Source organism: Oryctolagus cuniculus, chromosome 4 (genome assembly GCF_964237555.1).
Source record: "Oryctolagus cuniculus chromosome 4, mOryCun1.1, whole genome shotgun sequence".
Lineage (NCBI taxonomy): Eukaryota > Metazoa > Chordata > Mammalia > Lagomorpha > Leporidae > Oryctolagus > Oryctolagus cuniculus.
Genome location: NC_091435.1, coordinates 76,410,473 through 76,424,523, shown reverse-complemented (window position 1 = coordinate 76,424,523; position 14,051 = coordinate 76,410,473). Strand labels below are relative to the sequence as shown.

Genomic DNA, 14,051 nt, shown 5'->3' with positions numbered 1-14,051 from the left:
AAATTTTGTGAATTATTAAAGGATGGAAAATATTATATGTAGTTAATGACAGTTTAATGAGCTAATTTTTAAAGATATATCTAACACAGAAATGGCATGAAACTTATTAAAGAAGGATTAAATGCTAGTAACATCCAGCATTCTCCTGCTCTGAGAGAATGTGTTACTTTATTACTTGAGGATTCTTATCCATTTGAAATAGGAAGTATTCAATTAATTTTTACTATTTATTCCAGTTGTATATGTATCAGCTGTTTCGAAGTTTAGCCTATATCCATTCCTTTGGAATCTGCCATCGGGATATTAAACCACAGAACCTCTTGTTGGATCCTGATACAGCTGTTTTAAAACTCTGTGACTTTGGAAGGTAAGTCAGCTTACAGAATAGTTTATATACAGAAATTTTTTATCATAGCATTGGCTATAAATGTCCATTAGTAAGAAAATGACCAGATAAATTCTAGTACATACACATATATAGTGATAAATTCAGCTATGAAATGAATGAAGCAGTTCTGTATGAGCTGAAAGGGAATGGTCTCTAGAAAGTATTAAATGAAAAAAAGCAAAGTCAAGACTATGTATACAGTATGCTGCTTGTTACATTTTAAAAACACAAAGAATGTGACTATATGTGTACAAATACATACCTGTCTATACATGGCTTATCTCTGGAATGAACATAATAGTCTCATAACATTGATTGGCCCTGGGCAAAGAAATTTGGGAATGTACTGTAGTTGAGAAATCTGCTTTTTTTCACTGGTTGTACTTCAAATATTGTTTGACTATATATTGTATGCATATACTCCATTTTAAACTAAAAACTATTTTTAAAATTTTTTTGATTATTGTATATCTGTGTATTATTTAAACTGTTTAACTTCAACATTTATCTCAATTTCGGTTCATGTAAAAGGTCTAGTATCTGTTTACTTCTTTTTCCTTTATTATTTAATCTTTTATTCTCTCTTCTCTTCTGCAAATCCCAACAAACTTTCTGCTTTCTTAAACTCATAATGAGATAATATAGTGTGAGTTTGTGATAAAACTTTATCCTTTGCATTTCCATAGTTTTTAGTATATCTCTGTGATCTAACCTTTCAACATGCATTCAAGCTTATTCCCATATAACTCAGGTTATTACCTTGCTAGTTGATTTCTGAATGAAGAGATCCCTGCATCAAGTAATCTCTTTTCTCTCATCTCTAAAATATCTCTGCATAACTTGGATTCTCTACAGTTTAATTTTTTATCATTGTCACAAATCCTTATTTTTTAATTTAGCTCTATAAATTATATGTCAACTCACATCAGCTGATATGTGTATTCCTACTTCTTTGTTATACTGTTTATATCAACTCATAGTTTAAATTTGGAGTTTAACAGGCTGTCTCTTGAGAGAGATTCTTAAATAACCCAACAAATCTATCGTAAGTTAGTTCTTTGTCTCACAACTGTGTCCTCTTCGACCATCCCCATTTTATTATTTGCTAATTTCATACACCTATTACAGGGCCACCTCACTTTGCAGTCTGTGACTGTCCTCTAAACATAAGAAAGGGTAAAAGATACTAATTCAAAATTATTATTTGATTGCTTAAGATAAAGTACTATTATTATCTGTAGAAAAAACTGCCCAATCTGATGAGTTTTACTATTAGGAATACCTTGTCTAAGAACAACTGACTACTGTGGACTATATAAGGACTGTGAAACACCAAGCTTAATAGAGATTCTATTCTTGGTCTTTCTCGCTCTCCATCTCTCTGTTATTCTTTCAAATAAATGTCTTTAAAATGAAATTTTTTTTTTGACAGGCAGAGTGGACAGTGAGAGAGAGAGACAGAAAAAGGTCTTCCTTTTGCCGTTGGTTCACCCTCCAATGGCCACCACTGCTGGCGCACTGCGGCCGGCGCACTGCGCTGATCCAAAGGCAGGAGCCAGGTGCTTATCCTGGTCTCCCATGGGGTGCAGGGCCCAAGCACTTGGGCCATCCTCCACTGCACTCCCGGGCCATAGCAGAGAGCTGGCCTGGAAGAGGGGCAACCGGGACAGAATCCGGCGCCCAGACTGGGACTAGAACCCGGTGTGCTGGCACCACTAGGTGGAGGATTAGCCTATTGAGCTGCGGCGTCGGCCTAAAATGAATTTTAGAAAACTATAACAGGCCCAATGTTGTGGCACAGTGAGTTGAGCCTTGTCTTGTGAGCACTCCATATTGGAGTATTCATTGAGTCCCAGAAACTCTTTTTCTAGTCCATCTCACTGATGTTGTGCCTGGGAAAGCAGGGGAATATGGTCCAAACATTTACGCTTCTGACACACACTTTGGGAGACCTGGATGGAGTCCAGGCTTCTGTCTTTTTTTTTTTTTTTTTTTTTTTTTTTTTTTTTTTTTGGACAGGCAGAGTGGACAGTGAGAGAGAGAGAGAGACAGAGAGAATTCCTTTTCCATTGGTTCACCCCTCAATGGCCGCTGCGGCCGGCGCACCGCGCTGATCCGATGGCAGGAGCCAGGTGCTTCTCCTGGTCTCCCATGGGGTGCAGGGCCTAAGCACTTGGGCCATCCTGCACTGCACTCCTGGGCCACAGCAGAGAGCTGGCCTGGAAGAGGAGCAACTCGGACAGAATCCGGCACCCTGACCGGGACTAGAACCCGGTGTGCCGGCGCCGTAGGCAGAGGATTAGCCTAGTGAGCCGCGGCGCCGGCCCGGGCTTCTGTCTTCAGCCTGACTCAACCCCAGCCTTTGCAGCCATTTGGGGAGTGAACCAGTGGATGATGAGAGATCTCTTTTTCACCCTGTATCTCCTCCTCTTTCTCTCTCTAACTCTGCCTTTCAAATAAATAAAATAGATCTTAAAAAAATTTTTTAAAGCATTGGTATGGACCTTTAACTTCGGACATAAAATAGATTTGTTCTAATGAATTTGGAATAAGGATTTCACTTGGGTGATAATAGCTTATTGTAAAATACCTTCTCTTAACACACCTAACTGCCTTTTTAGTTTTTTGGTTTTTTGTTTGTTTGTTTTTTGTTTTTTTGACAAGTAGAGTTATAGACAGTGAGAGAGAGAGAGAGAAAGGTCTTCCTTCACTCCCCAAATGGTCACTATGGCTGGCGCTGTGCTGGTCCGAAGCCAAGAGCCAGGTGCTTCTTCCTGGTCTCCCATGCGGGTGCAGGAGCCCAAGCACTTGGGCCATCCTCCACTGCCCTCCTGGACCACAGCAGAGAGCTAGACTGGAAGAGGAGCAACCGGGACTAGAACCCGGTGCCCATATAGGATACCGGTGCCACAGGTGGAGGATTAGCCAAGTGAGCTACATCTCCAGCCCCGGCCTTTTTAGTTTTTAAAAAAATTTGTGTGGGCAAGTAGGGTTTGGGAGATACTGTAGACTCCTAGGTATCAGGTAGGTAGTGAGTAAAAATATCACTGTCTTGCTAGTAATTCTTTACTTAATGAAACAAAGTCTAGAAATACTAGAGTTAGTTGGCCTGTCTAAACTCCAGCTATGTGTGACTGCTATATTATGTAGGGAATTTCATTAAGACTCATTTGCATGAAAAAGAACACAGTTCCATCAAGTAGTAGAAAAGTGTACAGGCACAAGGCTTCAAATAGGTGCTGCCTAAAAACATAGGTTGAAAGTTTTAATTTATGAATTAACTGCTGTATGTCATTACTTGAGGAAAGGATTAAAAAATAAACTTCAAAACTGGTGATAAAGAGAAAATGAGTTGAAATTAGAGGTATCACTGAGTAGAAATAAATGGAGGAAAAGAAAACCCAGGCTTTGAAATCCTTGTGACTGCTTTCATCTGTCCTTGCAGTGGTTTTCTTGTACCTGTACTTCAAATTGTTCTTGCGAAAATTTCTTGTTTTTTTTTTTTTTTACTAATTTGTTTTTGTTGCTTATATTTATTTATTATATTTATCTTTTATATTGCTATTTTTCTTTTTTTTAAAGATGTATTTATTTATTTGAAAGTCAAGAGTTCCAGAAAGGGAGAGACAGAGATCTTCTATCCATTGGTTCACTCCCCGGATGGCTTCAATGGCCTGGCCAAAGCCAGGAGGCAAGAAATTCTTCCAGATCTCCCGTGTGTGTGCAGGGCCCAAGCACTTATTCTATCTTCCATTGCTTTTCCTAAGCCATTAGCAGAGAACTTGATCAGAAATGGAACAACCAGGATTTGAACCAGTGTCCATATGGACAGGTAGTGGCTTTACCTGCTATGCCACAATGCCAGCCCCTTTTGATATTACTTTATGTCAAAATGGTTAGTTTCTACAATAGCTTATTTATTTTGATTATTTCAGGTTATTCTAAGAGAACATCTCAAAAAAGTTATAGTTTGAAATATAGTATGAAATATTGTTTTTAAAGAATTTACTGGCTGGTGCCGCGGTTCAATAGGCTAATCCTCCGCCTGCAGCACCAGCACACCGGGTTCTAATCCTGGTCGGGGTGCCAGATTCTGTCCCGGTTGCTCCTCTTCCAGTCCAACTCTCCGCTATGGCCCGGGAGTGCAGTGCAGGATGGCCCAAGTGTTTGGGCCCTGCACCCGCATGGGAGACCAGGAGAAACACCTGGCTCTTGTCTTCAGATCAGTGTGGTACAACAGCCTTAGCGCGCCTGCCACGTTGGGGGATGAACCAACGGAAAAGGAAGACCTTCCTCTCTGTCTCTCTCACTGTCCACTCTGCCTGTCCAAAAAAAAAAAAAAAAGAATTTACTAATGCGTTAGGTTCTTAGGACCACAGCAAATCCGTGATAATTACTACAACACAATTCTCATCAATTTAAATATTAATGTAATAAAACCAGGAGAACAGATTCAATGTAATTCATAAATATAATTCTTAGAATGTAACAATCCTTCCCTCCCCATTGCTTCCCTCCCTCTTTTCCTTCTCCTTCCTTTTCCTCTCTTTCTTGCTTTCTTTTTGTAATTTTTGAGATCACATTTTTATTTACATCATAGTCAAAGGCTTAATACTCCACTAAATGAATAAGTTCAGCAAGTAAAGAGATCTTAGTTCAGTGGGAATTTATGTAAGACTATAAACAATAATTGAAGGAGAAGATGACCATTTTATTTCTATACAGTAAATTTAAAAATAAACAGATTATTAAGTCTGTAGTAGTATGTCATTCTTAACCATTGGTTTGACAAAAGTATATTTTCAGCCATACTGATACACACAGGCATTTCTTTTTGTTTGTTTTAATTTCTTTTTTAATTTTAGCTCCCACATATAAGGGAGAACATAAGTATTTGCCTTTTTGTGTCTGGCTTATTTCAGTCAGCATGCCGTCCTTGAGTTACATCCATTTTGATGCAAATAGTAGAATTTGATTCATTTTTATACCTGAATAGTAGCCTGTGTTTTCTTTATCCATTCATCCATTGATGGGCACCTTGGTTGATTCCATATTTTGACTATTATGAACAGTACTGCTATAAGCATGACAATTCAGTTATCTCCATGATACAATGAGTTTGTGTCTTTTGGGATTACTGGGTCCTATGGCTACCATACAGTGGCTATACTAATTCACATTCTCACTAACAGTAAATAGGAGTTCCGCTTTCTCTACATCCTTGCCAGCATGTGTTGCTTTACTCTCTATCTTTTGGATGATAGCCATTCTGACAGGGATGAAGTGATATCTCCTTATGGTCTTGATTTGCATTTCCCTGATAGCTTATGATGTTGAGCATTTTAAAAATATATTTATAAGCCATTTGTATTTTTTTAAGATTTTTTGTATTGATTTGAAAGGTACAGTTATGGACATAGAGAGGGAGAGACAGAGAGAAAGGTCTTCCATCCATTGGTTCACTCCCTAAATGGCCTCAACAGCTAGAGCAAGCCAAACTGAAGCCGGGAGTTAGGAGCTTCTTCCCAGGTCTCTCACAGGGGTGCAAGGGCCCAAACACTTAGTTTGTCTTCAGTTGCGTTTCTAGGCTATAAGCAGAGAGCTGGATTGGAAGAGGAGCAGCCAGGACATGAACCAGTGCCCATATAGGATGCCAGCACCGCAGACAGAGGCTTAGCCTAATATGCCACAGTGCCAGGCTACTGTGTTTCTTCTTTAGAGAGCTGTCTATTGAGGTTCTTTGCACATTTCTTAATGGGATTGATGGTTTTTCTGTTGTTGAATTTCTGAGTTGCTGATATATTCTGGATATGAATCCTTTGTCAGATAGGTAGCTTGCAAATATTATTTCCCATTCTGTTGGCTGTCTCTTCACTCTATTGATTGTTTCCTTTGCTATGCAGAAGTTTCTGATTTTGTTATAGTCCCATTTGTCTAATTTTGCTTTTGTTGCCTCTGTTTTGTGGATCAATTCTAAGAAGTCATCACCTATGCCAGTGTCTTGAAATGTGACCCCCTACATTTTCTTCCATTAACTTCAAAGTCTCATGTCTTAAATTTAGGTCTTTGACCTAGCTTGAGTTAATTTTTGTATATGGTAAGAAGTAGGGATCTAATTTCATTTTTCTGCATATATACCCACTTTTGCTAGCACCACTTATTGAAGAGATTGTCCTTTCTCCAGTATATGGTCTGGACACTTTTGTCAAAAATCAGTTGGCTCTATTATGTGGATTTTTTTTCTGGACTCTCTATTCTGTTCCACTGTTTTAATTACTATAGATTACTATAGTAATTAAGTATTTTAGAAGGATAATTTGAGTCAGAGAACATCTAAACTCACAACATCAGAGTTTCATAGGCTTTGGATCATATCTGTAAATCATATATATGCTGTAACATTGAAGCACTGTCTTTTTGCATTTTGTACAATAATGAATGTTTAGACAGTTAATAAATTGATCAAATGTGGAAAAATAAAGCAGACTGAGTCTATAACCCTTGAAATATTCACCCAAGTCAAAAGTTGAATAGTAAAACAGTGACAAAATTTTCCACATTTTAAAAGAAACACACTGGGTGATGAGTATTCAACTTAAATGAGAGTACATCGGAAATTTCAAGGAAGATAAACGGTAAGTGTAGGATGGACATTTGGTGCAGAGGTTAAGTAGTTGCTTGGGGTGCTCACTTCTGAATTCATCATGGTTGGAAGTAGAAGAGCTAGGACTCTAATCCAGCTTCCAGCTGATGTGCGTCCTAGGAGGGAGCAGAAGATGACTCAAATACTTTGATCCTGCCACCCACATGAGAGAACCAGATGGAGTTCTAGGCCTCTACCCTTCACCTGGCCCAACCCTGGCTGTAATAGTAGTAGGCATTTGGGAAGTGAACCACTGGATGGAGGATCTCTTTCTCTCTCTGCCTTTTTGTTTTTTCTCTGTGTGTCTCTCTGCCTTTCAGATAAAATGAAAGTAAATAAATAAAAATTTCAATGTATTTTGGTACAAAAATTTTTGAAATCCATACATAAGCTGAGCCTTCAAAAACTCCATGGAAAATGCATATGGAAAAAGTCTGCTGGCCGGCGCTGTGGCTCGATAGGCTAATCCTCCACCTGCGGCACTGGCACACCGGGTTCTAGTCCCTGTCGGGGTGCCGGATTCTGTCCCAGTTGCTTCTCTTCCAGGCCAGCTCTCTGCTGTGGCCCGGGAGAGCAGTGGAGGATGGCCCAAGTGCTTGGGCCCTGCACCCCATGGGAGACCAGGATAAGCACCTGGCTCCTGCTTTCGATCAGCGTGGTGTGCCGGCCGCAGCGCGCTAGCCACGGCGGCCATTGGAGGGTAAACCAGTGGCAAAGGAAGATCTGTCTCTCTGTCTCTCTCTTACTGTCCACTCTGCTGGGGCGGGGGGGGGGGGGAGAAAGAAAGAAAGGAAGGGAGGGAGGGAGGGAGGGAGGGAGGGAGGAAGGGAGAGAGAAAGAGAGAGAGAGAGAAATGAAAAGTCTGCATGTATTTCAAGTTTTTGCACCAAATTAATGTATATATTTTTAAAAATATTTATTTATATAAAAGGCACAGTTACAGAGAGAGGAGAAAGAGAGAGAATGAATGAATGAATGAATGGATGGGGATATTGATCTTCCATCCATGGGTTACTGCCGAAATGGCCGCAATGGCTGGAGCTGGGCTCATCTGAAACTAGGAGTCAGGAGCTTCTTCTGGGTCTCCCACATAGGTACAGGGGCCCAAGGACTTGGCCATCTTTTGCTACTTTCCCAGGCACATTAGCTGGCAGCTGGATCAGAAGCAGCCAGGACTCGAACTAGAGCTCAAATGGGTTGCTGGCGATGGCTCTACCCACTACACCACAGTGCCAGCCCCACATTAATGTATATTTTAATTCCATTTTCTTAAGATTTTTTTGATACCTGTTCCTTTTCTGCTGTTCTATGTATTTAGGGATGGAATTCAGAAAACAGTGAAACAGAAAAAAATTGGACTTTTATAATTCTGTAACTTTCCATCCCTTTTTTTAGGCAGCAATTATAAACTGCTTTCTTGAAAAGTTAATTTTTCTTTCTTTTTGCAAAGTGATGTAAAATTATAAATTTCTTTTGTGGGAGGTAGTTGTGGTTTCTTTTACATATGTGCTATAGTTGCAATGATATGGATCTGAAATAAACATTTTGATTTTTTGAATAACAGTCTAAGTTCTGTTATGGTTTAGATTTAAAGCATATCTGCTTTTTTGTTGTTGTCGTTATTAGTGCAAAGCAGCTGGTCCGAGGAGAACCCAATGTTTCGTATATCTGTTCTCGGTACTATAGGGCACCAGAGTTGATCTTTGGAGCCACTGATTATACCTCCAGTATAGGTAAGTACTGAATCCTAATATAATGCATGTATATATTAATTACATTCTGGTTTTAATAATTTGGTACTATTAATCTATAATTTCACTTTTGTAGAAAGATAAATATACCATGTAATACATTTCTTCTTAATAATAAGATGCTGAAATGGAATTTTTAAAATTTCACCTTTAATATGGCCAGTGTTTGGTGTGGCAGTTAAGATGCCGCTTGGGGTGCCTGCATCCCATAACTGGAGTGCCTGAATTTGAGTCCCAGCTGTGCTCTGGATCCCAGCTTCCTGCTGATGCACACTGTGAGAGGCAGCATATGATAGCTCAGGTAATTATGTCTGTGCCCCATGTGAGAGACCTGGGTTGAATTGCTGGCTCCCAGTTTTGTTCCAACCCAGCCCTGGCTATTACAGGCATTTGGGGAATGAACTGATAGATGGGAGATGTCTCTCTGTTTTTTGCCTCTCTCTGTGTTTCTCTCTCTCTCTCTCTCCCTCACTCCCTCTGTCTTTCCCTCCCTTCTTCCCCTAAAACTCTGCCTTTAAATCAATGATATTTTTCAAAATTTCACCTTTTAGAATTTAAGATATACCTACTGTCTTAAGGCTTCAAATAAATGCTAGTAGTATACCTTTGCTTAACTTTGTTTTTAAAAATCTTTCTGAATACTCAACTTCTGAGTGAATATTCATCATTTGGAGAATTTGTTTAATGCAACGTTATTTCATAGGATTTTTCAAGGTGGCTGAATAGGTGTACCCAGCATTGGCTTTCTCCTTCACAGAGAAGAATGAAGACAGAAAAATAGCTGAATTTCCAGAGCATAGGCTGCAGTGTGCCTCCGTCTTAAGAAAGGAATCGCTTTCAGAATCCATTCTGCCCCTATAGGCAGAAGCTTCTGCATATCCCCATCCCTGATGCCCCATAGATATTCCACCACAGTAGCAAAACAGTTTGTATGGTCACAAACCCAACTAGACTGAACAGAGTGATGGTGACCCCAGCATCTAGCCCACTTAAAGCTCTGTACTATAAGATACACAGGCTATAGAACAGCAGGGGACCTTGTCTCTAGTACCCTAGAAATAGAGGTACCTGCCCTCTCATATCTGGGACATGTCCACCGTCCTCCTCTACCCCGCCCCATCCCTATCGTCCACCACCCAAGACATTGCTCACTCCTTATGGGACTCAGCATTCAGCCCAGATTGCCCTCCAGCAGTGCTCCTGAAATGCCAGTGCTGGACCCATGCAGCTCCACTGGAACTGAGGAGTACCCCAGACCCCCACCACAACCAGTAGCATCTATTAGAATAGAAGAAGGTAGAAGTAAAGTGTACTGTGGCATGCAAAGAATTTTTTTTTAACATGGGAGCCACCCCTTAAGTGAATGGCAGAAGTGATCCAGCAGATGTGTAAATATCAGCGTAAGGATCAAGAAACATCAAAAAGGAAGGCAATATGATGCTTCCAGAGGAACACGATAAAGCTTTAGGAACAGACTCCAAAGAAAAGAAGGTTGATGAAATGCCTGATCAGGAACTCAAAGAGTTACAAGAGAATATAAACAGATAGACAGCTTTACAGAATCAGGAAATCAATGCATGGCATGACATGATTAAGACATTTAGCAAAGATACATAGACCTTAGAAAAGAACTGAACAGAAATTTTGGAAATGAATAACTGAGTAAAGCAAGGAAAAAGAATTTGGAAGACTGAACAACAGATTAGATCAAGCAAATGAAAGAAGATCTGAACTTGGAGTGAGGATTGCAGTGTGATGTGCTAAGCCACCATTTGGAACTCCTGCATTCCCATATTAGAGTGTCAGTTTTGTTAGGGCAACAGATGGCGGCCTAAGTGTTTGGGTCACTGCCACCCATGTGCAAACCCAGATGAAGTCCAAGCTCCTTGCTTCAGCCTGGACCAGCCCTGGCTATTGTGGGCATTTGTGGAGTGAATCAGCCAATGGAAGATCCCTATCTCTGTCTCTTCCTCTCTCTGCCTTTCAAAAACGTAGACCTTTTTTTAATTATAAAAAGAGTATCTGAACTTGAAGATAGATCTTAAGAAAAATTCCAGTCAAACAAAAAAGAAAAATCAATAAAGACAGTCTCCCAGATTTCTAGGATACCATTAAAATGAAGCAGTATTTGAAGTTTGGGATCCCTGAAGGAGAAGACAGGAATAAAATCATAGTAAAACTTTTCAACATGTCATATCATAGTGATACCATATGTGAAAACATCCTCAAAGTGGAGAAAGATATGGATATCTAAGTACAAGAGACCCATATAATCCCAAATAGAAATGGTCAGGAAAATCCTCATTGTGACTTATTTATAGTCAAATTCTCAAAAGTACCATACAAAAAGAGAATTCTTTTTTTAAAAAAAATTTATTTATTTGAGAGGTAGAGTTACAGAGAGGGAGAGATAGAGAGAAAAGTCTCACCCACGGGTTCACTCCCCAGATGGCCGTTAACAGTCAGAGCTGAGCTGATTGGAAGCCAGGAGCTTCTTCCAGGTCTCCCATGCAGGTGCAGGGGCCCAAACACTTGTTCCATCTTCTGCGACTTTCCAGGCCATAGCAGAGAGCCAGATTGGAAGAAGAGCAGCCAGGACCCAAACCAGAGCCCCTATGGGATGCCGCCACTGCAGCCAGAGTCTTAGCCCAGAAATCCACAGCGCTGACCCCAAAAAGTGAATTCTAAAATTTGCAAGAGAAAATGCCAAGTCACATTTAAGGGAACACTCATTAGACTAGCAAGATATTTTTTTCTTGCTTGCCAAGAATATTATATCTGGCAAAGCTATCATTTATAGATGAAGGGAGAAAATAAAGACTTTCTAATACAAGCAAAAACAGGAAATTAATCACCACCAGACTATCAGCTTCTTATGATCATAGCTTGAATACCTGAGAGAAAATAAGGAAAAAGGAAAAAGAACATTTTTGCCATTTAGGAGGTTCACAGTCCAGTATCATCCATCCCCATTGACTTGGCATCTGACAAGGGTGATGGATGGTGGAATATATACAGAGAAGGAATCACATGGTGATCCACAAAGCAGACAAATGAAACAGACTCAGCCCTGTTGCCTCTCCTAATAAACTTATGATTAATTGTGATGTTTCACCTTGTAGCCTAATTCCCAGAGGCCCTACCTTCAGACTTCATAATTGCATTAAGTTTCAACTCTCCTAGCACTTTTTTTTTTTTTTTTTTTTTTTGACAGGCAGAGTTAGAGAGAGAGAGACAGAGAGAAAGGTCTTCCTTTTCCATTGGTTCACCACCCAAATGGCTGCTACGGCCGGCGCGCTGCGCCGATCCGAAGCCAGGAGCCAGGTTCTTCCTCCTGGTCTCCTATGTGGGTGCAGGGCCCAAGGACTTGGGCCATCCTCCACTGCACTCCCAGGCAACAGCAAAGAGCTGGATTGGAAGAGGAGCAACCGGGACAGAATCCCACACCCCAACCGGGACTAGAACCCGGTGTGCCGGCGCTGCAGGCGGAGGATTAGCCAAGGGAGCCGTGGTGCCGGCCTTCTAGCACTATTAGCATAAGATTTTAATTCTATTTAAAAATTTTTATTTTGATGGAGCATGCTAGTGCTCTACCATCCACTGGTTCACTCAAGAAATACATGTCATTGCCCAAACCCAAGCTGGGAACTGGGAACTTAATTCTGGTGTCTCATGTGGATGACAGTAACCCAATTACTTCAGTCGTCACCACTGCTTCCCAGGGTATGCATTAGCGGGAAGCTGAAATCAGAAGCAGAGCCAGAATGTGAACCAAGGCACTCTTAATATGAGGTGTGGTCATCTCAAGTGGTATCTTAACCACTAGGCCAAATGCCCATTCCAGACTTTGGAATTGAAATGCCTACGTTATTTGGTAAACCAAATCATGTTCAACCTATAGCACTAACCTTATAAGACACATTGATTACTCCTCCCTTCTCCTTCAGGGATTCCTAAACCAAGACCAAAATTAGTACAAGAGGAGCCGTAACAAAGAGCAGAAATAAATGAAAGAGATTAAGAAAAACAATACTGAAAAATATTTGATTTCTTGGAAATGTAAACAGCATCAACAAACTATTTAATAGTTTTCAATAAAAAAAACAACAAGATTTATGTAAGTAATATCAGAGTTGAAAAGAAAGACATTTCGACTGATAGCATAGAAGTAGAGTCATTAGGGACTGTTAGCAACAACTGCATGCCAACAGATTGGAAGATTCAAAAGAAATGGATACATTTATAGACAAAATAACCTGCCAGAGTTGAACCATGAGGTTGTAGAAACCCTGTCCAGACCCATGATAAATAACAAGAATGAATCAGTAATAGAATGTCTTCCCAAAAAAAAAAAAAAAAAGCTGAGGACCCCATTGCTTAATGGCTGAGTTCTTCCAAACTTTTAAGGAAGAATTAACACCAGCCGTTCTAAAACTATTGTTAAAAATTTAAAGAGAGGGAACCTTTCTAAACTCATTAAATAAGACCAGCATTACTCTGATACCAATGCCAGACACAGGTCATAAAAGGAAGGAATGGAGGGAGGGAAAGAGGAAGGAAGGAAAAAGAAATTTGCAGATTATTTTCACTGATTAACAAAGATCCAAAAGTTCTCAACAAAATATTGGCAGACTGAATCCACTATCACATCAAAAAAAATCAACCAGCGTAATCAGTTGAGATTTTTCTGAGGGATGTAGGGATGATCCAACATACACAAGTCAATAACATAATATGTCAACAGAATGAAGGTCAAAAGTCATATGGTAATCTCAGTAGATGTAGGACAAACATTAAATAAAATCCAGCATCCTAAACAAATTAAGAATAAAAGAATTATGGTTCAGCATAATGAAGGCTATCTGTGACATAACACAAGCCTCATTGTACTAAATAGAAAAAAGCTGAAATTGTTTCTTGTAAGGTCTGGACCTAGGTAAGGATGTTCACTCTCAGCATTCTTATTCAGAATTGTATTGGAAGTGTTATCCAGAGCAGTTAGGTAAGAGAAAGAAAAGGTATACAAATAGGAAAGGAAGAAGTCAAATTATGCTTGTGTTTAGATGGTATGATTCGATTTGTAGAAAATTATGAAGACTCCTCCCAGATACTATTGGATCTGATAAGTGAATTCAGTAAAAGTTGTGGGATACCATAATCAGCGTTTTTATAAGCCAGTAGTTCACTTGCGGAAAAGAAAAAAATCAAAGAAGCAGTCGCATTCACAATAAGTACCCCCAAAAGAACTTTCATAGGAATAAATTTAGCC

At 39.9% G+C, this 14,051-nt stretch overlaps 1 protein-coding gene across 7 annotated transcripts in view; it reads left to right on the top strand.

Moving 5' to 3' along the window:
- GSK3B (glycogen synthase kinase 3 beta) overlaps positions 1–14,051 on the top strand; it is a 218,602-nt gene that overhangs the window by 126,448 nt on the left and 78,103 nt on the right. For all 7 annotated transcript variants that reach the window (XM_002716661.5, XM_070072184.1, XM_002716660.5 and 4 more), the window contains 2 exons: positions 237–367; positions 8,658–8,764. In XM_002716661.5, the coding sequence (XP_002716707.1) occupies positions 237–367; positions 8,658–8,764 (238 nt within the window). The remainder of the gene's footprint in view (positions 1–236; positions 368–8,657; positions 8,765–14,051) is intronic.